This window comes from Dendrobates tinctorius, unplaced genomic scaffold (assembly GCF_039654945.1).
Source record: "Dendrobates tinctorius isolate UK_male_01 unplaced genomic scaffold, ASM3965494v1 ptg000138l, whole genome shotgun sequence".
Classification (NCBI taxonomy): Eukaryota; Metazoa; Chordata; class Amphibia; order Anura; family Dendrobatidae; genus Dendrobates; species Dendrobates tinctorius.
The window spans coordinates 13,087,071-13,114,273 of NW_027361806.1; the positions used below are offsets into that span (position 1 = coordinate 13,087,071).

At 44.6% G+C, this 27,203-nt stretch overlaps 1 protein-coding gene across 21 annotated transcripts in view; it reads left to right on the plus strand.

The window, feature by feature from the left end:
* Positions 1 to 27,203, plus strand: part of NFIA (nuclear factor I A) — a 507,433-nt gene that overhangs the window by 320,538 nt on the left and 159,692 nt on the right. For 20 of the 21 annotated variants that reach the window (XM_073544603.1, XM_073544612.1, XM_073544611.1 and 17 more), the window contains exon 3: positions 11,415 to 11,480. The exons of the other annotated variant lie outside the window; for it this stretch is intronic. In XM_073544603.1, the coding sequence (XP_073400704.1) occupies positions 11,415 to 11,480 (66 nt within the window). The remainder of the gene's footprint in view (positions 1 to 11,414; positions 11,481 to 27,203) is intronic. 21 annotated transcript variants of the gene reach the window in all.

Here is a 27,203-nt window from a genome sequence, read left to right on the forward strand (position 1 = left end):
TCACTTAATATTGAGCAGAATTAAGTATGCTGACACCTCTATATAGAGTATGAGTACACACAGCCCCTTACGTACAGTATGAGCCTTCACATAACCTCCTTTATACAGTGTGAGCCCCCCACATAACCCCCTATGTACAGTGTAACCTCAACATAGCCTCCTATATATTGACCCCCACATAGCATCTTATATACAGTGTGACCCCCACATAGCCTCTTATATGCAGTGAGTCCCACATATCCTCCTATATACAGTGTGACCCCCCCACATAGCCTCCTGTATTCAGTGTGACCCCCACATAGCCTCCTATATACAGTGTGACCCCCACATAGCCTCCTGTATTCAGTGTGACCCCCACATAGACTCCTATATACAGTGTGACCCCCACATAGCCTCCTGTATACAGTAAGAACCCCGGCACAGCCTCTATATACAGTGTGAGCCCCCATGTAGCCTCCTATATACTGCATGAGCCACACATAGCTTCCTATATACATTGTGACTCCCACATTGCCTCCTATATACAGTGAGTCCAACATAGCCTCCTGTATACAGTATGAGCCCCTGCATAGCCTCTCCATATACAGCATAAGCCCTACATATAGCCTCTTTATATAGTCTGAGCCCCCATATAGCCTCCTATGTTCAATATCAGCCCTCACACACTGATTGGTGGAAGGACCAGCAGCTCTGTCTTCCACCAGTATATTAAACTGTAAAGCGCTGCGGAATATAGAATCATAGAATCGTAGAGTTGGAAGGGACCTCCTGGGCCATCTGGTCCAATATGTTGGCGCTGTATAAATATTATTATTAACCGCTGTGTGTATTCTGAAGAGGCAGATAGCGGTGTTATCAGGGAGTGGGTGGCGACGACTGGGTGGTGGGCAAGGATATTGTGCGACCTGTGGGCCACTGTTTCCAGTCCTTCGGCTATCTCGGTGCACGGGCCGGACTGGAACAGCCGGAGGGTCGGATGTGGCCAATGGGCCGCATTTTTCCCAGCTCTTGTCTAGACTGAAGATATTTGTAGCTAAATTTGAGTTACTCCACATCTACACTGCTCCGGATATACAGTTAGGTCCATATATATTTGGACAGAGACAACATTTTTCTAATTTTGGTTCTAGACATTACCACAATGATTTTTAAACAAAACAATTCAGATGCAGTTGAAGTTCAGACTTTCAGCTTTCATTTGAGGGTATCCACATTAAAATTGGATGAAGGGTTTAGGAGTTTCAGCTCCTTAACATGTGCCACCCTGTTATTAAAGGGACCAAAAGTAATTGGACAGATTAAATAATTGTAAATAAAATGTTCATTTCTAGTACTTGGTTGAAAACCCTTTGTTGGCAATGACTGCCTGAAGTCTTGAACTCATGGACATCACCAGACGCTGTGTTTCCTCCTTTTTGATGCTCTGCCAGGCCTTCACTGCGGTGGTTTTCAGTTGCTGTTTGTTTGTGGGCCTTTCTGTCTGAAGTTTAGTCTTTAACAAGTGAAATGCATGCTCAATTGGGTTGAGATCAGGTGACTGACTTGGCCATTCAAGAATATTCCACTTCTTTGCTTTAATAAACTCCTGGGTTGCTTTGGCTTTATGTTTTGGGTCATTGTCCATCTGTAGTATGAAACGACGACCCATCAGTTTGGCTGCATTTGGCTGATCTGAGCACACAGTATGGCTCTGAACACCTCAGAATTCATTCGGCTGCTTCTGTCCTGTGTCACATCATCAATAAACACTAGTGACCCAGTGCCACTGGCAGCCATGCATGCCCAAGCCATCACACTGCCTCCGCCGTGTTTTTACAGATGATGTGGTATGCTTTGGATCATGAGCTGTACCACGCCTTCGCCATTCTTTTCTCTTTCCATCATTCTGGTAGAGGTTGATCTTGGTTTCATCTGTCCAAAGAATGTTCTTCCAGAACTGTGCTGGCTTTTTTAGAGGTTTTTTAGCAAAGTCCAGTCTAGCCTTTTGATTCTTGATGCTTATGAGTGGCTTGCACCGTGCAGTGAACCATCTGTATTTATTTTCATGCAGTCTTCTCTTTATGGTAGATTTGGATATTGATACGCCTGCCTCCTGGAGAGTGTTGTTCACTTGGTTGGCTGTTGTGAAGGGGTTTCTCTTCACCATGGAGATTATTCTGCGATCATCCACCACTGTTGTCTTCCGTGGGCGCCCAGGTCTTTTTACATTGATGAGTTGACCAGTGCTTTCTTTCTTTCTCAGGACGCACCAAACTGTAGATTTTGCCACTCCTAATGTTAAAGCTCAACAAAAGGATGATTTGTAAGGCAGTAATTGTATTAAATATCACAAAATAAGTTTATTAGAAAACAGTTTAAAAACATATGCCAAGATATGGGGAAAGAAGGGAGTGGGCTATAGGCTCACCGCCATGATCATAAATCAACATGCATAGCCAGTCAACAGATAGTACAATAATATATAAGAGGAGATGATAGTGTCTGCTATGAATAGTCTAATCAACATAATGTCATAATATCACAGACAATTGTAAAGATAATTATTACAAATAAGACCCTCATCTCCACATGATAGTAACACCTGTGTACCCTAGGTAACATATAGCCAAACGGCATAGCAGAAAAAATTCCTTTCCTAATGATGAAATTACCTCCAAGGGATAACACAGAAGTACCGCTGTCAGCTGGGGGCTGCACGTCCGCCCCGACGCGCGTTTCGGTCTCCTTCCTCATGGGGCCTGTGACTGGTAGTGTGTTCGGCATTTTTATATGACCCGCAGCGGCGAAAAATCAGCCGCAAAACCGGAAATGACGCTCCTGACCCGGAAGTGACGGGCCGCGTTGTCAAGACAACCGGGACGCCAGTCAGCGTCGGCGTCAGGCGGAGGGAGGAGCCGGGGCGGGCCCACCCGCCGCCACGTGACGCCGAGAGCCGCCGCCACGTGACGCCGAGAGCAGACCGACGTAGCGGCTCCTCCCTCCGCCTGACGCCGACGCTGACTGGCGTCCCGGTTGTCTTGACAACGCGGCCCGTCACTTCCGGGTCAGGAGAGTCATTTCCAGTTTTGCGGCTGATTTTTCGCCGCTGCGGGTCATATAAAAATGCCGAACACACTACCAGTCACAGGCCCCATGAGGAAGGAGACCGAAACGCGCGTCGGGGCGGACGTGCAGCCCCCAGCTGACAGCGGTACTTCTGTGTTATCCCTTGGAGGTAATTTCATCATTAGGAAAGGAATTTTTTCTGCTATGCCGTTTGGCTATATGTTACCTAGGGTACACAGGTGTTACTATCATGTGGAGATGAGGGTCTTATTTGTAATAATTATCTTTACAATTGTCTGTGATATTATGACATTATGTTGATTAGACTATTCATAGCAGACACTATCATCTCCTCTTATATATTATTGTACTATCTGTTGACTGGCTATGCATGTTGATTTATGATCATGGCGGTGAGCCTATAGCCCACTCCCTTCTTTCCCCATATCTTGGCATATGTTTTTAAACTGTTTTCTAATAAACTTATTTTGTGATATTTAATACAATTACTGCCTTACAAATCATCCTTTTGTTGAGCTTTATCTGTAATTTGATGATAGGCGTATTTAATCCATATGCACATGATCTACGCGATTTATTGACAAATATCATGTGTATTCGTCTGGTTTGTTGGTTATTCACTCCTAATGTTGTAGCAATTTCCCACATGGTTTTTTTCTGTTTTTGCAGCTTAAGGATGGCTTGTTTCACCTGCATGGAGAGCTCCTTTGACCGCCTGTTTCCTTCACAGCAAAACCTTCCAAATGCAAGCACCACACCTCAAATCAACTCCAGCCCTTTTATCTGCTTAATTGAGAATGACATAACGAAGGGATTGCCCACACCTGTCCATGAAATAGCTTTGGAGTCAATTGTCCAATTACTTTTGGTCCCTTTAAAAACAGGGTTGCACATGTTAAGGAGCTTAAACTCCTAAACCCTTCATCCAATTTTAATGTGGACACCCTCAAATGAAAGCTGAAAGTCTGAACTTCAACTGCATCTGAATTGTTTTGTTTAAAATTCATTGTGGTAATGTCTAGAACCAAAATTAGAAAAATGTTGTCTCTGTCCAAATATATATGGTCCTAACTGTAAAAATGAATGACCGTAAGCAGAGACGGGGAGGGGATAATGAGGATTGTGTAGCCAAAATACAATAGTATTATACCATCAGATATGAGAAGAGCTGTAACAGGATTTTGACTCCCAATAGCAAAAAAAAGAAAATATCACTGAGAGCAACTTTGTACTATGCTAATGCCTCAAAGATTCAAGATCTCCTTTTGCTGACATTTTCTTTAAAAAAAAAAGGGGTACCTGTTGTATGTCTGTAGGTAGGAATGATGCCGTTCACATATGGCATGCAGAGATCTTGAAAACAGGAAGGATGTGAAACCCAAAGTTCCAGAACTTTTCATGATTTTTATTTTTAAAACTCTCCTTAGCACCCTACCATAACCCACCTGTGCGGGAAAGATGTATGGGGTGCTGCCCGACTCCTGCCCAGCCGTAACTCGCTCCCAGACAGTTGTCATTACCTTGGTCGATAGGTCACACCTAAATTGAATGATAGGAGCGCAGTGTGTTCCTGCATGCTGCACAAAGGCGGTATTGACTTTTTTTTTTTCTTTTAATCCACTTTGCAGAAGGGGTGAGAGAATTAAATTAGATCTCTACGCAAAAAGAAATCGAGAGCCTTTGAAAGCAAAGATAAGATGAGAGCTTGAATCTTTCCCCCTCTTTTCCTGGGAGCTCTGAGCTCAGGATATTTTTTGCAGGTGTGTCATCGGATCCATGCCTTGCATCGATCAAAAACTCCACGCCGATGCATATTTAATTAGTGAGGGGACTTTTGATGCTGCCATATTGAATGTACTGTCTGAAAGAATCCCCCCACCTTCCCACATCGTACACTCCCCATCTCCGGCCTCCCCCCCTCTGCGTTGTTTGGGGAGATTCTGCATTTTGTCTGAGAATCTAAAACTTCTTTTGTTTTTAGCTGCTGTTGCATAGAAAGCTACTGACAAGCATACAAACAAGCACGGGGGGGTGTTTATTTTTTGTCTAGGGAGAAGGGTTGAGTCAATTAGGTTTTTTTTCTTCTCTTTGAGGATTTTATCCCCCTTTAGAAAGTATATAAAGAGTAACAAAGGCATCCCATATTTTCCCAGCTCGCAGCACAACATAGTCGGGGTGTTTTTTTTCCCCCTCCACTTTTGCATGGACGCAGCTTTTGTCTGAATCGCTCATTATATTTTGTTTGCTTCTTATTTGAATACTCGACGGTAAAAGAGACATCTCGCCGGACAGGACGCACGACTCCATTCTGGTCACGGTGGCTGCTGGGAATATATAGTGGCCTACGTGGAAAAGTGTAACTGATCCAAACATTGTATCCATAGCTGCCTCCGATCACACAGGGGATCAAGGGCCAAAAAGAAGGTGTAAGGAAAAGCTTGAGGAACCATCACCATTTTTTGCACCCATATTATCAATTGCCAGTTTTCTAGTCATCATATATTTAAATTTACTTCTTAATGATTCTGTATGTCCTCTCAATAAATATAACCATAAAAGGGGCTTGATCAAATTCTGTCTTCCTGCATCCACCACTAGAGGGAGCTCTCTGCATTCACCGCCTACTGAATTCAGTGTATCGGAGTCTGTGCTTAAGCTCCCCCTAGTGGTGGCAGCAAGCAGACAGGATTTTATTATATTACTCTGCCAATGATTTGGAGATTTGTAGTAGAAAAAAAATCTCAAACTATCCCGTAAACAAGCTATTTACAATCATACAGTCACCAGAATAATTTAATTGCAAATCACATTGATTGCATAAAGAAAACCATGGGGTAGGTAAGCATCTTCAAAGAATGGCTTATCTGTGAACTGAACAGAGAGAGAGGACTCCGGCTTAAAGGGAATTGTCAGTGTGATCGACCCTCCTAAACTATCTACATGAGCAGCACGCAGGAAGGAAGCTGAAAAAAAGGATACCTTAATATCTGCAATTCAGTGTCTTATTCCAGAGAAATTCACCTTTTTTTCATATATGTAATTGAGCTATTAAGATCTCTGGGCCGGACATAGATCTCCCTGACAATATGTTTCCAGAGATTATTGTGAATGAAAGGTGGCATAACCAGTGTGAGACATGTAATGACTAACAGTCTGCTCTCCTCATCTACATGTCTCACACTGTTAACACTGTCTTTCATTATAAGCTCAGGAGGCGGAGTCTCAGGGAGATCTAGGTCCGGCCCATAGATCTTAACAGCTCATTATGAAAACTGTGGAAATCTCTAGAATAGGACATGGGATTGCAGACTTCAAGGTGTCAATTTATTAAACTTTCTCTTACCTGCATGCCCATTTATAAATGGCTTAGTAGGTTTGATCCTACAGACACCTTCCCTTTGATTGATGTATCCGTTCTGTTAAAATGTATTAAAGTAGGGAATGTGTGATTGTTGATACGATTACATCTCAGAGGATTGTCTAGATTGGATATAATTGTAGCAGACCCTCAGTTGTGACATTTCTGATTTAGGCTTTTGAATTTTTAGCCCCTGGATGTAAATCGTAAACTCCATTCACTTGTGGCAGAGTTAGAACTTTCTGTAATAAAATCATTAGGGATTAGAACCGGAGAACCTCTTTAGGCTATGTTCACACGTTGCGTTTTTGCATTATTATTTTTTTGTTTTGCTGCTTTTTTATGCAAATTTTGCGTTTTACAGCCCTAACAAAGTCTATGAGATTTCAGAAATCCCACGCGCACACATTTTTTTTTTTTTTTCCTGACTTAGGCTAGTTTCACATTAGCGTTTTTTTGCGCAGCGCATCGTGCGAAAAAAAAAACGCAAAGAAAAACGCAAAACAAACGCGCGTTTTTTTAACGTCATGCGCATGCTGATGCGTCAAAAAAACGCAGCGTTGCTTGCGTTTTGCATGCGTTTTTGCATGCGTCTGCGTTTTTTTATGCACATGCGTTTTTAGGTGTGACATTTTTTCCATTGTCTAGAGAACATTCTAGACTTGTTTCACTCAAAAACGCATGCGTAAAAAAACGCAACCGTGCGCAAGACCATGCGCACGCATGCGTTACCATAGACTTCAATGTGTTGTTTTTGCGCATTCCGTGCGCAAGCGTGCGCATGCGTTTTTTTGCCGAGACAGGGCGCAGCAAAAAATCCAACATGTTGCGTCTGGCGCACCTGGCGCAAAAGACAAAAAAACGCATGCGCACGAAAATGCAAGTGTGCGCAAAAACATGCGCACGTCATGTTAAACATAGGTGCGCAGTGCGCATGCGCACGGGTGCGCACGATGCGCTGCGCACAAAAGCGCAAATGTGAAACCGGCCTAACAGGGAAAACTGCTGCGTTTTTGCAAACTGCAGCATATCACTTCTTTCAGAGTTTTTTTCAATGTATTTGCAGCATTTTTTCACCCATAGAAGACAATGGAGTGCAAAAACGCAGGTTTCGATTTTTGCTGCGTCTGTGGTTCAAAAACGTAAGGAAGTTACATCAGGCTTTTAAACTTTATCAACATGTACAAAAGACCTAAAAAATGCAGCAAAATTTGCTTTTTGTAAGCCGCTTCTTTACTGCAGAGAGAGCAGGTTTTGCCGGCGGGGAAAAACGCAACGTGTGAACATAGCCTTAATTGGTTTCTAAGGGCAATGAGACGGTTTGTATTGGTTTGTGAGGGTCCACAACTCCCAGTCTGAGGCTTTGTGCATAGGTTTGCGGTTCTTTATCTGATATTAAAGTCCTGGAAAGGATAAAATGATTAAATTTAAATGCATTCATTTTTTTTTCCCCGTGGAGATTCAGCTGTCCGCTGGGCCTGCAGCCATCTGGCTCCCAGCGGCCAAAAGATGTGGGTTTTTCAGCGTGCAATAAAAAATGGCCAGAAGCCACTACTTGCCTACATGCCAAAACTCAGCCGGCCATAGCAAAATAACCCGAGAGATTTATGATCAGGGGGGACAAGTTTAAGTAACGGTCGCTGAAGGTTTACAATTCACAATCATTTGGGCCACAGAAAATTGCAGCGTAGTAAACCGCGTGTCGTATACTTATCCCCAGTCACATGACACTGCACAGGTCACGTATTCTAATACAGGAGACTTCTAAGGTGTAATGATACAATGTCTGCAAAGTCTTCTTGTAATTTTTATATCATGACCTCTCAGAATGGAAAAAGTCTTTCTCCAGTTACATCCAAAGCTGCAATCAGTTTTCTGCTGACTGCTCCTAGCAATAGACAGCATTTTAGCTCCTTCCCATTGTCAGATCTGTGAGCCAATAGCTTAGCTCTATTAAAGTCCTCTAAGCTCCCACAGTGCACTGCTCTCCGGTCACGGGAAAGTAGCAGAATTGTGGAGTTAGCTTTAGATGTGAACAGAGAACAAGAAGAAGACGACGAGAAAAGCAAAATACGTAATAAAGTTGTTGCACATTTTATGTAGAAATTATCTGCAACGTATGGTGGAACAATCTAAACAAAGAAGTGTAACGTCCCTTATAAATGTAATTAGAAAAACACTGACACTTCCTAGAAATATTTCAAAAGTCTTGATTGGTGGCATCTGGGTGCCAACCGGATGGTGGGATGCAATCAGCAGAGTGCTGCCTTCCTTAATTATATGAGGATACATGAAGATGGGTCCATAACCTTTATATTCAGCCCCTCTCCAGCTAATCCCACCTCGGAGGAGTCTCAGCACCCAGATCTCCGTCTCCAGCGGTCAAAACTTTTCACGTCAGAAGTATTTTCAGAGTCCACTAACCTCTTGAATATTCTACAAAGCAAATATTTGAAGGGTCTATGTACAAATAAATAACATATTTTCTCTTATACTTTATTAATTTCCTGCAGTTTTCTGCTTGTTGTTAGTAAATGGACACATTGCCATTTGTATCCAGTGACTGAATAATTCATACAGATGTGGTACTTACACAGTTTAGGGTTTGTTAAGGCCCCGCTACACATAACGAAGTCACAGCGATCCCACCAACAATCCGACATGGATGGGATCGCTGAGACATCGTTAGGCTGATCGCTGGTGAGCTGTCACATAGACAGCCCCTCCAGCGATCAGGACCAGCGAGAAAGCTGGTATCCAAGGTAAACAGCGGGTATCCAAGAGCTGCGCGGCTCCTAGATACCCGCTGTTTCCATAGCGTGCAGCGTCGCTGATATTTGCTCTCCTCGTGCTGGCCAGCGGGAGACCAACGATCAAAAAACAGGCCAAGACGATCAGCGATACCCGGCGGGGGGGCCGGTCGCTGATGGATGTCACACATAGTGAGATCGCTGGAGAGATCGCTGATGCGTCACAATCTGCGATATCGCTGTGTGTGACGGGGCCTTTACAGTTGTATCCGGTCTAGACAAATCTGCTGCAGCGTTCCAATGCAATTCAGTTGTATCAATCCCACCGTTCTCATGATCTCTGCTCGTTGTTAATGAATAGGACAATGCTTCTTTACATCCATACCTAGAAATTCTGCTCTGATCACATCTAACTGCTACAGGTTCTTTACAACTCCTTACCTGGCGGGTCTCAAATGTTTTTTAGTTGAGCGCCACATGATCAAAATTCAGCATGTCCTTTACAGCAAACTGCTGCTTAGCCACTGATTCCAGAATCCTGAAGTGCATTTGGTATTGATACGTGGTGTAGTGCCGCAATGTGTGAGCGCGGCCTATAGCTCTGATGCACTGATGAGCCCTAAAGCTGCGCCTCTGATGATTAGGATGGATTTTTGCTTCTGAAAATGAACGAAAAAGGTTTCCATTCGCTGACGGCAAGCAATAATTTTTCCATTTTGTGCAATTTCAATATACAGTTTATTAGAAAGTTGCAGAACTTTTACATGTCCAGTAACGAAGCTGTTTTCTGTAATGTACACAGTAACTGACGGTTTAGGACTTGTCCACACGCTGCATTTATCAAGTGTAAAAAACCGCCGCATTTTACAGAACTAGCGAAGTGGACAAGCCTTGTGAAATCTCACGCACGCGTCTATTATTTTTTTTCCTTTTTTTGTTTTCATTCAAATCTGCAATATGTCAATTCTTTCAGCATTTTTCACTCATTTAAGTGAATAGGAAAAACAAAGTGCAAATAAAAATGCTCGTAAAAACTTGTAGAAATGGGCGTATTTTACTCTGCATTTGCACATACCCTAAACAAGCTTGTAAATTATATCTGGATATTTCCGATTACATTGGTTATTATTACTAAGCCAGATCACAGATAAATAAATCTGAGCTTTGTGCAGTCGGGGATTGAAGCAGTTCCTGTAGGGAAGCGCTGACTCCTGGGAAATGCAATGAGTTAATGCTCGGTACCCAATGTCAATGGGAGCGGCTGAGTCCAGTGCACTAAGTAATGCTATTGATTTCATGGAAATGCTTCCAATATGGATCCGTCATTTGCATTCATTATAGATGGGCAGATATTAATCTATTCATCGGATTACCTGTTACCCCCGGATGATTGACAGCTCTCACTGTTTTACACATTGGTGCACAGTGGGACTGTGAAATCCAGACGGCCCCTTCATCATCTCGGGTCATCTGTGGCAGCAAGCTTTTTTTTTTTCCTATCTAGAGGGCGATATTTTACTTCTGACAAGTAGAGGGGGCGGTTTGTTTAATTAAAGAGAAAATAATCAGTATATCTCATTCGGCCTTCATTACATAAATGGCTCTACATGACGGAATTGACTTATCTAGTGGGCGTATAGACTCTTGCAACCGATGTTTTATTGCTGCCGCTTAAAAAAAAAATGAAGGCAGCATGCAAATAAACGTGATTAAAAATCTCTCTGTTTTGCATACCCAGCTCCTGTGCAGAGCTATGTGTCTCCATGGTTACAGACTACAAACAACCCTTGTGTAGTCTGATCCTGCAGTGCATTGCCTCTCTTCTACTGTCTGTAGCAAGAAGCAGCATAAGAAGTGGGGTCTTCGTAAATCAGTAAATCGTACCATCATATTCCAGTTGGACGGCTGAAGTTTTTCTTTAATGCTTCTTTCATCTCATAGGGACAGTTGCCTTCGCTACTGACCGCCACGTGTGCATGTGTTCACATTGATGTACAAGGTTATTTAGCTTCACACAATGTTTGCAGCAGGGAGAAACAGGCGTGAAACTGGAAGTGTTATCATGGGGTCACAGGAGCAGAGATGTTGCAGACTTCTAGAATGTAGCACTGATGATACTGTATCGTTTATCACATTTCTGTGGACACTAATGAACTTTTTGTTACATGTTCCTGAATCATAAATTTGGTGTATATTTACTCAGAAACAGATTATAAAAAGTCGTTATTTTCTGTTACCAGATTCAAGTCAGTCAGAGAGTCCCAGCCAGCCCAGCGAGGCTGATATCAAGGACCAGCCGGAGAATGGTGAGTCCATCCATCCATGATACTTTATATGGGGGTCACAACACTAAATTCTAAGAACATAATTATTATTTTTGTAAACATTGTATTGTTATATTTCTATAATTAAAAGCAGTCTCATAACTGAAGGATACAAACTAGTATACCTATAATTTGCTTAGGCAACACTATTTTATGATTCTTCCCTGGTTATGAACTTTGAATTAAATTACTAAGTTATATCCTTTACTCCAGAGCTGCACTCACTATTCTGCTGGTGCAGTCACTGTGTACATACATTACATTACTGATCCTGAGTTACATCCTGTATTATACTCCAGAGCTGCACTCATTATTCTGCTGGTGCAGTCACTGTGTACATACATTACATTACTGATCCTGAGTGACATCCTGTATTCTACCCCAGAGCTGCACTCACTATTCTGCTGGTGCAGTCACTGTGTACATACATTACATTACTGATCCTGAGTTACAGCCTGTATTTTACCCCAGAGCTGCACTCACTATTTTGCTGGTGCAGTCACTGTGTACATACATTACATTACTGATCCTGAGTTACAGCCTGTATTATACCCCAGAGCTGCACTCACTATTCTGCTGGTGCAGTCACTGTGTACTGTGGTGTAATGACCACTGTGTCCGCTAGGGGGCACTGTGTGGATGTCCCAAGAGAGAGGATGAGTGGCAGAATATGGAAGGTCCGTTATGTATCTCAAGGTGGGTGGCCTTGAGATGGAGACTGATGCGTGTGTTGAGCAGCAGTGATACTGCTGTGGTGCTGTGTCATTGTGTCAGGTAGAAGTCTCCAGGTAACTAGGGAGACGGGCGAACCTAGTTACATATAAACCCACCCAGGGGGTGTGCTTAGTACACTATAGTAAAAGATTGTGAGTGTGTGAAGGACCTGTGATGAGGTCATAGCCATGTGACCCGGTTGGCGTGGCTACGGACCATATATTTTGGCCAGGTTAGGTCACATGGGTTGAATGCAGGGACCTGGTTGGTCCTGAGCGGAAGGTCCCGCGAGGAGAGTTGTCTCCTGGCTCACAGCATGAGAGGTGGCTATGAGCAATGGCGATGTGTGCCTGAGAGTTCCCTGGAGGGAACGAACGTGTACGATGGTGAAGCCGCATGAGGAACCCTGACGGGTGAGATAACGCTGAGGCTGAAGAGCCTGCGCAATGGACATGTGCATAACCTGTGTGAGTACAGGATAACCAGAGTGAAGCTCTGTAATGGACGCTAAGCTGTTGTATATTGATACTGTGGGTTTATGATGGAGGAATAAATCGCATGGACTATGTTATGGTTTTATGAAAACTCGGTGTCGGATGTGTTTTATTCGCTGCCAAGCGAGTGATCCCCTAACTGAATGACAGCGCTACCTCACAATTGGTGGAGAAGGCTATGGGCAGTGCCGGCAACGCTGAGCCAGGAGGGCTGACAGTTTTGAAAGCCATGTGATGTGCTGCTGACCGGCCACGTGTGTGAGCAGAGCCTGGGACGGCCTGCAATTGGGGAAGCCACTTGTCCGGCTGTGGTTTTGGAAACCGTGGGGCGGCCTAGTGAGTAAGGCACTCTCCGGATCGGTGAGCCCAGTGCGGCCGCTTCCCCAGGAGAAAGAGACTGGTGATTGCTAGGGTGCCTCTGCGGAGAAGAGGTACCCGAGGCCCTGTGTGGGCGACTCAGGTAGCGGACTGGTGTTCGTGTGGTACTGACCTGGGTCAGTAAGACTGTGACCCGTGTGGCCGACACAGGTAACGGACAGGTGTTCGTGTGGTACTGACCTAGGTCAGTGAGGAAGACTGTGTATGTGGAGGGTTCAGTGAGGAAAGGTCCTGGAGGGTCAGCCCTGGGAGAAGAGTCGGATCCCAGGAGCACGTGGTGTGACCTTGGACCTGGTGAGGCGCGAGTGCTCGGCAGTCTCAGGCAGAGACAGATGTCCTGAAGAGCACCCGCCGAGCCCCTGAACCTGGTGAGGCCGGTGTGTGGGGAGACTCTGGGAGAAGGGTCGCTCCCTGAATCGAACCCGGTGCGCCCTGTGTGTTGGACGGTCTCAGGTGGAGACAGGAGCGTCCTGAATAGCACACAGTCAGGACACGTGAGTTTTGTGTGGTGTGTTTTTTTTTTTTCTTTTCTCAACTCAGCCTGCGGTGGCTCACTGGGAGTCAAGAAGGTGACAAGCGGCTTGCTGTATCTCAGCGGGGTTACAAAGAGGATACTGGCAGCTGGTGGTGACGGTGTTCTGTGACAGCAGGAGCTGTGATGGTGCCAACAAGGACTTGTGTGGTATCGTGAGAGACATAAACTGTGTGGTGTGAACTGTGGTCTGAGAAGACCGGTATAACGGACATGGGGAAGTCCCGAAAGGGGGCGGCGGCCCAAATCGGGGTGGTAGCCCAAAGGGGGTTGGAGTCCCAGAGGGGGGAGGTGACCCAAATTGAGAGGGTAACCCAAAAAGGGGTGGAGTCCCAGAGGGGGGCGGTGACCCAAACGGGGGTAGCGGTCCAGAAAGAGGCTGAGTTTGAAGAAATGGCAGCACTGGTTGGCTCAGTGGGTATGTCTGGGAAACCAGTGTTCGTGTAGGTTGTTTTCAGAATGTAGGTTATACTTTCCGGAGCATGATGGACCGCAAGTGTGTACTGTGATGCACCCGGAAGGAATCTCGGGACGGTTGGACTCCCAAGAGTCAGGTGACTCTGGTAGGAACTCCTCTCACTTTCTGTCTGACTGAGAAAATGGCCCAGGTTCTCTGTAAACATGGGGTCACTGTGAACTATGTGCTAGACAGAGTGGTGTTTGAGGGGCCCGGAGGCAGTGAGTGCCAAGGTGGTGGGATACCACCAGACTTAGTGTATACCTTGGAGGGCGGCCGGGACCTTGTCGTGTTGGATGACCTATGGTACGACGAGGGAGACGTTCCTACTGATGGGCTAACCAATACGAAGACGGTGACTGCTCCTGACGTGGAGAGGTCAGAGGTGGTAGTGACCAGGAAAAGGGGTACGTCAGCCCAACGGACTGACCTGACATGTTGTGAATGGACTGACGCTGACCTGGTGGATAAGACGGCTGAAGTAGTCACACGGTTAGTGAGTAACTGGAGGGATGACTCGGCAGGTCGGGGTGATTCAATCGCTGGGGGTGACTGTGGCTCTGAGAAAGAAAGCGAGCACAGAATAGAAGGGCTAGAGAAAGAAGTCTCTGAGCTCAAAGGTCACATGGTAACGTGGCAAGGACTGAATAAGGCCCTCAGAGAAGAGGTGGATGAACATGTCAAGCGAGAAAGAGTACTGAGACAAACGGCCGAGCACAGGGTCGAGGAGCTCGAAAAAGAAGGCTTAGAGCTCAGAGGTCACCTGTCCACCTGGCAAAGTGTGAACAAGAACCTCAAGGAAGAGATGGAGGAACTCGGAGTAGTAAAAAGTCTTCTGCGGGAGAAGTTGGATGAAGACTTACCGGGGGTGAGCGCGAGTGGTAATAAGACAGAACTGCCAGTATCCATCGTGGCAAAGGGTCATGAAGTGATCAAATCGTGTGACGTTTGTGAGTTAAGAACTGAAGAAGACAATCACCCGGTCGGGTCAACTGTAGTGAGGGAAGTGTCTGCGGTAAAGCCAAAGCCTTCGGTCCAGGAAGAGAGCAAGACCACGACCTTCCAGTCTGTGATTGATGTACCAGAAGACATGCAAGAAGCCTGTGCTGAAGAACGTGTGCATGAGACTTTCATAGAGGCGGTCAAAGCGTGTAAGGTGCACTAGGCACCTGAGACTCGGCAGTTGGTGATAGTATCAGCCAGAGAAGATACATCAAACCGAGTAGCTGTCCTGAAAGAGATGCATCTACAATGTCTCCACGCCAAACAGCTGGTAAGGCGGAGTAATGTGAAGGCTGCTCGACGCCTAGAGTTAGCAAGAGAGGCTATGGATCGGCTGGGTTTGCGGAAAGATGTGGTTCCGGTACCCAAAGCTCTGATTGGGAGAATCATTGGAAGTTTCGGGAAGGTAATGCATGACCTTGTCAATATCTCCGGTGTGGTGAGGGTGAGTATTCCTCCTGATGATGAAGACCAGGTATCCCGTGAAGTGGGTAGGATTCCCATCATGGTGGTTGGCTCCGTGGAGAGCCTGAGAGACTTTCGGATGCTCGTAAAGTATCGAGTGGGGTACCTGCAAGAAATTGAGCAGTTGAGGCTGGACCGTCGGCGAATTAATAAAGAGGTACGGAATACCAGGTGGCGGCCGCCTTCAACCCAAGATGTAAGGACCCGAAGGGTTCCTCCAAGTAGTGACATGGCAGGTGGCCGAAGAATGTCAGCAAGTGGCAGTTTAACGGGCCATGCGAGGCTGAGAGACATTAGTTCCTGTGAGACGCTGAATGGGTCAGACACAGGCCAGACAGTAGGCCCGATTAAGACTGATGACCGTACCAACAGGGAGAGCCGGTCAGTGGGAGAAAGGTCAGGTGACGAAGCGCACTGTAGGAGGGTGGTGACTAAACAGTGTCTGATGATGCAGACAGACTGCGACTGGAGGGCCAAAGATCAGGGCCAATATTCTGACCGCTGGGGGCGGGGGAGACCTAACGCAGAGATGAGGCCGTATGACAGATGGAGATGGTTCTCTCGACCTGGGGGGAAAGTGTAGTGAGTGCCCGGTCTCGAGATCCTGGGGTTATGCTGTGTGTTCAACCCCACAGGTTTGAACAGAGGGGGAGGTATGTGGTGTAATGACCACTGTGACCACTAGGGGGTGCTGTGTGGATGTCCCAAGAGAGAGGATGAGTGGCAGAATATGGAAGGACCGTTATGTATCTCAAGGTGGGTGGCCTTGAGATGGAGACTGATGCGTGTGTTGAGCAGCAGTGATACTGCTGCGGTGCTTTGTCATTGTGTCAGGGAGAAGTCTCCAGGTAACTAGGGAGACGGGCGAACCTAGTTACCTACAAACCCACCCAGGGGGTGTGTTTAGTACACTATAGTAAAAGATTGTGTGTGAAGGACCTGTGATGAGGTCATAGCCATGTGACCCGGTGGGCGTGGCTACGGACCATATATGGTGGCCAGGTTAGGTCACATGGGTTGAATGCAGGGACCTGGTTGGTCCAGAGCGGAAGGTCCCGCGAGGAGAGTTGTCTCCTGGCTCACAGCATGAGAGGTGGCTATGAGCAATGGCGATGTGTGCCTGAGAGTTCCCTGGAGGGAAAAAACGTGTGCGATGGTGAAGCCGCATGAGGAACCCTGATGGGTGAGATAATGCTGAGGCTGAAGAACCTGCGCAATGGACATGTGCATAACCTGTGTGACTACAGGATAACCAGAGTGAAGCTCTGTAATGGATGCTAAGCTGTTGTATATTGCTACTGTGGGTTTATGAAGGAGGAATAAACCGCATGGACTATGTTATGGTTTTAAGAAAACCCGGTGCCGGATGTGTTTTATTCACTGCCAAGCGAGTGATCCCGTAACTGAATGACAGCGCTACCTCACAGTACATACATTGCATTACTTTAGATCCTGAGTTACATCCTGCATTATACTCCAGAGCTGCACTCACTATTCTGCTGGTGCAGTCACTGTGTACATACATTACATTACTGATCCTGAGTTACATCCTGTATTATACTCCAGAGCTGCACTCACTATTCTGCTGGTGCAGTCACTGTGTACATACATTACATTACTGATCCTGTACTGATCCTGAGTCACATCCTGTATTTACCCCAGAGCTGCACTCACTATTCTGCTGGTGCAGTCACTGTGTGCATACATTACATTACTGATCCTGAGTTACATCCTGTATTATACTCCAGAGCTGCACTCACTATTCTGCTGGTGCAGTCACTGTGTACATACATTACATTACTGATCCTGAGTTACATCCTGTATTATACTCCAGAGCTGCACTCACAATTCTGCTGGTGCAGTCACTGTGTACATACATTACATTACTGATCCTGAGTTACATCCTGTATTATACTCCAGAGCTGCACTCACTATTCTGCTGGTAGAGTTAATGTGTAGATTCAGGGGTGGACCTAGACCATATACCATCCTTCTACAGGGACCCTCTTCTGGCTGTGCCCATCTCTACATATATTCTTAATTATGCAATGCCTTAGGCTGAGTTCACACTTGGCGTTTTTTTTCGCGTTTCCGCGGCGGTTTTAACCACGCGATTTTGCCGCGAAAAATAAGCATCCCATGCATTCCTATGGGATTCCGCAATGCTGTGCTAATGCTGCGGTTTTTACCGCGGCGGAATCGCTTCGCGGTACAAACCGCAGCATGCTCATTAATTTGCGGAATCGCGGCGATCCCGCACCCATAGGAATGCATTGTTCCGCTTACTTCCCGCATGTGGCTGTGCACACCATGCGGAAAGTAAGCAGAGCAATTGCGGATGGTACCCACGGTCCGGAGGAGAGGAGACTGTCCTCCGGGCTTTGGGTACCATATCCCTGTAAAAAATAGAATTTAAAAATAAAAAATATTGTTATTCTCACCCTCCGACGTCCCGCGCAGTCTTCCCGCTTCTCTTCACGCTCTCGTTCCCAGTAATCCTTTGCGTCCGTTCTCGCGGGATCGCGAAGTCTCGCGGTCATTCGCGCGGCGTCATCGCGAATTACTGCGAGACATCGCGATCCCGCGAGAACGGACGTCATTGCGGGCATTTTCGCAAAGGATTACTGGGAACGGCTGCGCGGGACGTCGGAAGGTAAGAATAACACTATTTTTTATTTTTTTTTTACATTTTATCTTTTACTACTGATGCTGCATAGGCGGCCTCAGTAGTAAGAAGTTGGTCACACTTGTCAAACACTATGTGTGACGAGTGTGACCAACCTGTCAATCAGTTTTCCAAGCGATGCTACAGATCGCTTGGAAAACGCTAGTATTCTGCAAGCTAAATACGCTTCGAAAACGCTAGTTTTTCCGCGGGAAAATCGCGGGAATTTAAAATGCGATTTTCCCGCGGACTGGAATTCCGGAATTCTCGCGGTAATTTCCGCGAGAGTTCCGGTACGTGTGCACTTAGCCTTAATCTATATGAGCAATTGTAGATTGAACAATAATGACCTGCAGTGTAAAGCACCGATTTTTTTTATTATTTCAAAGCTGCAAAATTAATGATTTATGATATACAAGATATATTATGTTAGGAAATGGCTGATTATGCCTTTCCCTGAGGAAGCCGGGCCCCAGGCTGATCGGTGACTCTGCCTCTTTTTGCAGATTGCTCGCTGCCCTGTTGTGTAGGTTTGGGTCCTCTGTCCTCAGCTGTGCGTTACAGTGTAGCGTCTCAGGCCACTAGATGATTTCAGTCTATGGAAACACAGAGACGTCGCTCGCAGCTCATCAGTGTCATTGTCAGGCAGGGAAAGTGATGTTTTTTCATGTAGGATTTGTTGTGAAGCCGTTTGCAGCTTCCATGCAGCGATGTGCAGCGCTGTGTAGAGCGGCGCCTCCGTCTCGCTGTACAGCTATTGTAGCATTGTTGGCCTCGTATACGCCCCCCCGGTCGCTCGCATGCTGATTTCTAATATTCTGCTCCCCCGTGATTTATAAAGCAGAAGGCTGATTATTCCTCTTGTAGTCACAGGAACATTCGGGGGGGGGGGCAGATTCCAAATATGCCTGTAACGGCGTTATGGCCACACCCATGAAAAGTAGACCGACAGCGCCCACTATGGGCCGAAGGCGCCACTTCAGGGCTTCATGACAACTAAGCTTTCTTGCAGATGTGCGATATCTGGGGAAGTTTACACAAGTTGTTCTTCACTGGAGTCTGCACGGGGCGTCATCCAGCCCGAACCAGGGAATGAAAACTGCTGCGATCAGTGAAATGTGGCAGCGCATGAAAAGGAAATGAACCCATCGGAGGTGTGAATGGAGCCAACGTAGCTCTTCATAGGTAACGGCTCCATTCTATCAGGAGTTTAGCTATTTTTCATACTGTGCAGCTGGAAACTTCGTACTTTGTATCCTCTCCCATGGCCGGGTGGACACAGCCTTTACTTGAGCATATCCTCTTTAGGATATAGACACATCAGCAAACGGTAGTATGACCCCCGTATGACTAAAGGCCCCCCATATACAACAGGCTGAACCCCCGGCAGCAGGCTCAGCTGAAAATCTAGATAGGTGTCCTACGAAAAATGCATCAGGACACCCCAAACACACTAGTGTGTATGTGGAGCTTAACTTGTAAGGACTAGACGACATCTAGAAACAGTGTCAAGTTAGGAAATAAATGAGCACTTTGGCTCAGTGGTTAGCACTGCAGCCTTCTAGTGCTGGGGTCCTGGGTTCAAATCCCACCAAGGACAACATCTGCAAGGAGTTTGCATGTTCTCCCCGTGTTTGCGTGGGTTTCCTCCGGATACTCCGGTTTCCTCCCACATTCCAAAGACATACTGGTAGGGAATTTAGATTGTGAGCCCCAATGGGGACAGCGATGATAATGTCTGTAAAGTGCTGTGGATCTTAAGGGAAGAAGTACGCAGCCCTACGGTGCGGACACAAACGCTAGTGTGTAACCGGCCTATCTCAGGATCAGTAATGTAATGTATGTACACAGTGACTGCACCAGCAGAATAGAGAGTGCAGCTCTGGAGTATAATACACGATGTAACTCGGGATCAGTAATGTAATGTATGTACACAGTGACTGCACCAGCAGAATAGTGAGTGCAGCTCTGGGGTATAATACAGGATGTAACTCAGGATCAGTAATGTATGTACACAGTGACTGCACCAGCAGAATAGAGAGTGCAGCTCTGGAGTATAATACACGATGTAACTCGGGATCAGTAATGTAATGTATGTACACAGTGACTGCACCAGCAGAATAGTGAGTGCAGCTCTGGGGTATAATACAGGATGTAACTCAGGATCAGTAATGTAATGTACAGTTGTGGCCAAAAGTATTGAGACCCCTGCAATTCTGTCAGAAAAATACTCAGTTCTTCCTGAAAATCATTGCAAACACAAATTCTTTGATATTATTATCTTCATTTAAAGAGAATGAAGCAAAAAGCAAAACATTGATCATTTCACACAAAACTCAAAAAATGGACCACACAAAAGTATTGGCACCCTCAACCTAATACTTGGTTGCAAAACCTTTAGAGAAAAAAAATGCGACCAACCGCTTCAGGTAACCATCAATGAGTTTCTTACAATGCTCTGCTGGAATTTTAGACCATTCTTCTTTGGCAAACTGCTCCAGGTCCCTGATATTAGAAGGGGGCCTTCTCCAAACTGCCATTTTTAGATCTCTCCACAGGTGTTCTATGGGATTCAGGTCTGGACTCATTGCTGGCCACCTTAGAAGTCTCCAGTGCTTTCTCTCAAACCATTTTCTAGTGCTTTTTCAGTGTGTTTTGGGTCATTGTCCTGCTGGAAGACCCTTGACCTCTGAGGGACACCCAGCTTTCTCACACTGGGCCCTACATTATGCTGCAAAATTTGTTGGTAGTCTTCTGACTTCATAATGCCACACGGTCAAGCAGTCCAGTGCCAGAGGCAGCAAAGCAACCCCAAAACATCAGGGAACCTCCGCCATGTTTGAATGTAGGGACCGTGTCCTTTTCTTTGAATGCCTCTTTTTTTTTCTCCTGTAAATTCTATATTGATGCCTTTGCCCAAAAAGCTCTACTTTTGTCTCATCTGACCAGAGAACATTCGTCCAAAACGTTTTAGGCTTTTTCAGATAAGTTTTGGCAAACTCCAGCCTGGCTTTTTTCTGTCTCGGGGTAAGAAGTGGGGTCTTCCTGGGTCTCCTACCATACAGTCCCTTTTCATTCAGACGCTGACGGATAGTACGGGTTGACACTGTTGTACCCTCGGACTGCAGGGCAGCTTGAACTTGTTTGGATATTAGTCGAGGTTCTTTATCCAACATCCGCACAATCTTGCGTTGAAATCTCTTGTCAATTTTTCTTTTCCGTCCACATCTAGGGAGGATAGCCACAGTGCCATGGGCTTTACACTTCTTGATGACACTGTGCACGGTAGACACATGAACATTCAGGTCTTTGGAGATGGACTTGCAGCCTTGAGATTGCTCATGCTTCCTCACAATTTGGTTTCTCAAGTCCTCAGACAGTTCTTTGGTCTTCTTTCTTTTCTCCATGCTCAATGTGGTACACACAAGGACACAGGACAGAGGTTGAGTCAACTTTAATCCATGTCAACTGGCTGCAAGTGTGATTTAGTTATTGCCAACACCTGTTAGGTGCCACAGGTAAGTTACAGGTGCTGTTAATTACACAAATTAGAGAAGCATCACATGATTTTTCAAACAGTGCCAATACTTTTGTCCACCCTCTTTTTTATGTTTGGTGTGGAATTATATCCAATTTGGCTTTAGGACAATTCTTTTTGTGTTTTTTCATTTAAGACAAATTAAATGAAGATAATAATAACAAAGAATTTGTGTTTCCAATCATTTTCAGGAAGAAACTGAGTATTATCTGACAGAATTGCAGGGGTGTCAATACTTTTGGCCACAACTGTATGTACACAGTGACTGCTCCAGCAGAATAGTGAGTGCAGCTCTGGAGTATAATACAGGATATAACTCAGGATCAGTAATGTAATGTATGTACACAGTGACTGCTCCAGCAGAATAGTGAGTGCAGCTCCGGAGTATAATGCAGGATGTAACTCAGGATCAATAATGTAATGTATGTACACAGTGACTGCAGCACCAGAATAGTGAGTGCAGCTCTAGAGTAAAATACAGGAAGTAATTCAGGACCTGAACAGATTAGAAAATGACCGGACATTTATGGGATAGGTTATTATAATCTGTTAACAAACCGTACAGTTCTTATACATGATGATGTACAATTTTTGAAGTTCATATAAAAAACTTGTGCTTAGGAGGTTTGTTAGAAATAACGGAACATAAACTTTTGTATAAATCTGACTGGTGTATTATATTCTGTAAGTAATATTAGTCCATTAGGCCTCTTTCACACCTCAGTTTTTTACAATCAGTCACAATCCGCCAGGTTTTGAAAAAAATGGATCCTCAATTTTCTTTTGAGGATCCGTTTTTTTCCCCATTGACTTCCATTAATGGCGGATTGTGACGGATTGCCGTCCGTTGCATCCGTTTTTTTTGAGGATCCGCCAAAAGTTGCTCCGTCACCATCCTCAAAGATTTGAAAACGGAGCTTGCAACGTTTTTTCCTCTGGCGGATCCTCCAGACACACATTTAACCCGAAATTCTTTCTGGGTGCCGGACAAAAAAAAAAATTCTCTCTCTCTCTCTCTTTCTCTCTCTCTCTCCTTTTCCAGGCTGCGATTCCTTTAAAATTCTTCATTTTGCGGATCCGTCAAAAAAACGGACGGGTGGCATCCATTGTCATCAGTACTAAAACGGATCCGCCATCCGTCCTTTTGGCGGATTTTGACTGATGCAAAAAACTGAAGTGTGAAAGAGGCCTTAAAGGGATTGTCGACTCCTGGGCAACTCTTTATTAATGGGCCCAGGCAGGTGAAAAAAAAAAAGAGTAATAATCCCCAATGGGATCAGTGTCCAATGGCTGCAGATAGGCTGCAGTGCTCACGTTTAGCTTCTTCCGCTCATATAAAGTGTGAAAGCTCGAGCTGATCAGTCGCTGCTGATTGGTTGCAGCGCCCATGTTTGGATTGGTTGCAGTGTTCACGTGGATGTTGATCCCAGCAGAGCTAGTGGTGTATATAGCGCTGAGTATTCAGCAGGATATAGTGATGGACCAGGAGGGTGAGTATAGTTTTCTCATTTTATTATTTCACCTCCCTGGACCCATTGATAGGGAGTTGTTTGCTACAGGTTGAAAACCTTAATTCAGAAGTAATTTGCTGCCGGATTATCGGACTGCATTCATTCCATTTTTTGCATTCCATTTTGGAAACAACCCTTTGAAATCTTGACGTTATAAGTGTCGTGCCGCCCCGATTCGGTGTGCGCTGAGTAAGCGCGGCTCTGGCTTTTCACGGGATTGAATCTCACAATCAGGAGACTTGTAACCTGAATTTCCATTTGCCCCGACGTCTTGATTATCTGAACCATCTTAGCTGTTTCTTCTAAACCAAAGAAGTGAGCGAGATTAAAATCAGCAAACCTGGGATTTCATTTGGAGGAACTCGGAGCCCGGAGCTCAGCGGTCACAGAGCGCTCTTTTGTCCTCCTCAGTATTTAGCTTGAGGAACCGGTTTTCCAACTTTCCGCTTATAAGACTGAACTTGCAGATGCATCGCTCACATTCCTTTATTTTCTGAAGTCTAAAACTAAATATTCTTTTCACTGCGGCCATTGTGATTCAGATATCTCCGACCATCAGTTTGCTTTGTACACCCACTAATCCCACCCATAAATGTCCCCTCTATTCCCAGATTACTGGGGGTTTACATTGCACCCCTGAAGTCATGATAGAAACTTCTAGGATTAAAATTTACTTGCGATATAAAAAACAAGTTTTGTAAATGCTCTTCTGCGCCCCATTCTTTTTTGCATTTGCGCCTGTTTTTGACCTGTTTTTGCTATTTTTCACTTGGTTTTAAATCGCTTTAATTTAATTTGTTGCTAGGTTTTTTTGTATTTGACATTGCGGGTTAGGTTTGGGGCTTTTAAGATGTTTTTAACTGATTCATCATTTGCGACTTTTTAAAAAGTTGTTACCAGTTGACGCAAATGTACACCTGCCAAGCCCCCCACGTCCTGTGTAATTTTATGTATGATTGAGTTTTGCTGCAAATTTTCAGTAATTTTGCAAAACGTGGGACTTTTTATGCTAAAAAGTCACAAAATGGGGAAGACAAAAATTTAAAGCGTATTTTGAAGAATTTTGCACAACAGAAAAAATATTTTCAAGGAATACCCCAAGACAAAAAAAGAAAAGTGGCTTAAGAAAAAGACATATTGGATGGCGGTTATCTCGGGAAGAACAATGCGATCGGCAGTCCGATATCTGATATGCCTGATATGCAGCTTTTTCGACCATCCGTCGGCCAACACCCCAAACACATAAGACTGTCGGCCAAACCTATCGATATTGGGGTGGTGGTGGGGGTCAGTGTCATTAAGTCTAATATGTATGTGGGCCATAGGAGTACATTTAAAGGGAATCTGTCAGTAGGTTTTTTTTGTTATCTAATCTGAGAGCAGCATTATGCAGGGGCATAGACCTTGATTCCGTCAATGTGTCACTTAAGCCCCCGTTACACACTGCGATATCGCTGTAAAGTCACCGATTTTGTGACGTTGCAGCGATATTGCTAGCGATATCGCTGCATGTGATACTTACCTCCGACCGGCTCCCCCGCTGGTTATCGCTGGTCGCGCGAGAAGCTCCTGGATCATTCCTTGTCGGTCATTTCCTGCAGCGCTTCCTGCTGTGACGACGAGCGACGCGTGGAGCCGGGCGGGAGGACGCAGGATCGCCTAGTGTGACAGGTAAGTAGCGATCCCCGTCCCCAGCGATGTCGCTGGTGAGATCTGCCTGTGTGGCAGCTCACTAGCGACCACCTTACGATTCACCAGCGATCCTGACCGCATCATATCGCTGGTCGGGATCGCTGGTGAGTCGCTAGGTGTAACGGTACCCTTACTGGGCTGTGTTTTGCTGCTTTAATAAAATCAGTGTTTTATCAGCAGGAGATTATCAGTAGAGGACTAAGTACCTTGTACCTTCTGGTCCAACACAGTCCCCACTACAGATTAGCCACTTTCTGTCAATATACAGTTTACTCAAAAAGCTGTTCATCAATGTTGTGGGCCTGGTCATACACAGCTCTGCATTCTGAGCTCTGCTAAACTTGCTGTAGAGATCACAACTGCTGCACCCAGTAAGTGATAGATCGCTGGAATCAGGGTCTCTGTCCCTCCATGATGCTGTTGTTAGATTACTTGACAAAAACCTGCTGAGAGATTCCTTTTAAGGCCTTCATACACATTAGCTGGCTGTCGGCAAAATAATGTTTTGACCAGTTGTTCAGCTTACGGCCACCTCGACCATCTCTCCCATACACAGGAGCTTTCGACCGGCCTGTGATTAATTTGTTGGACGCATGTCCATGCCCCATCTCACCCGAACTTTCCTAAGAGTTAGCGGAGCTTTCTACAACTGTTGTTAAAATTACAAAACTTTTTTTTGCAACGTCAGGTCAACTTTTCTGTAATTTAAGGAAGATTATTCCAATTCTGGCAAACTTTCCTAGATGAATCAGTCCCAAGTAATGTTAGAAAGTTACAGAATTTAGTGCAGTTGCACTCTTTGCAGATTGTGCAGAATTCCAGAATGTTGGAGTTTAGGTCCAGTTATTCCTATTCTTGATGTGTTATGTATAATCTTTACATACGTGATACATTGTTAGCTTCTAGATCGCTCTGTTCTGTATGAACAAAGGCGGATGAATGGATTAGCTCACCTGAATGAAGACCGTGATCTATTCCCGGCTGCTCCAGCAGGCCAGACCAGGAAAATCTCATTTTAGCTTAAATTAGTTTTTGGCTCAGAAAATCTGTTATTTGAACACCTGGCTTCTTCTACTACAAGGCTTGTGCCAGACCCTATAAAATGTGCAAAAGTAGCAAACACAACCCGGAGAAAAACATGATGATCCACTGTACCTATAAATGAATATAATGCATATTTAGGTTATATATTCTTGTAAATAGGGGGCAGTATTATAGTAGTGATATTCTTGTAAATAGGGGGCAGTATTATAGTAGTGATATTATTGTACATAGGGGCAGTATTATAGTAGTTATATTCTTGTACAGAGGAGCAGTATTATAGTAGTTATATTCTTGTAAATAGGGGGCAGTATTATAGTAGTGATATTATTGTACATAGGGGCAGTATTATAGTAGTTATATTCTTGTACATAGGAGCAGTATTATAGTAGTTATATTCTTGTACATAGGAGCAGTATTATAGTAGTTATATTCTTGTAAATAGGGGCAGTATTATAGTAGTGATATTATTGTACATAGGGGCAGTATTATAGTAGTTATATTCTTGTACATAGGAGCAGTATTATAGTAGTTATATTCTTGTACATAGGAGCAGTATTATAGTAGTTATATTCTTGTACATAGGGGCAGTATTATAGTAGTTATATTCTTGTACATAGGAGCAGTATTATAGTAGTTATATTCTTGTACATAGGGGCAGTATTATAGTAGTTATATTCTTGTACATAGGAGCAGTATTATAGTAGTTATATTCTTGTATATAGGAGCAGTATTATAGTAGTTATATTCTTGTACATAGGAGCAGTATTATAGAAGTTATATTCTTGTACATAGGAGCAGTATTATAGTAGTTATATTCTTGTACATAGGAGCAGTATTATAGTAGTTATATTCTTGTACATAGGGGCAGTATTATAGTATTTATATTCTTGTACATAGGGGCAGTATTATAGTAGTTATATTCTTGTACATAGGGGTAGTATTATAGTAGTTATATTCTTGTACATAGGAGCAGTATTATAGTAGTTATATTCTTGTACATAGGGGCAGTATTATAGTAGTTATATTCTTGTACATAGGAGCAGTATTATAGTAGTTATATTCTTGTACATAGGGGCAGTATTATAGTAGTTATATTCTTGTACATAGGGGCAGTATTATAGTAGTTATATTGTTGTTGATAGGGGCAGTATGATAGTAGTTATATTGTAAATAGGAGCAGTATTATAGTAGTTATATTCTTGTACATAGGGGG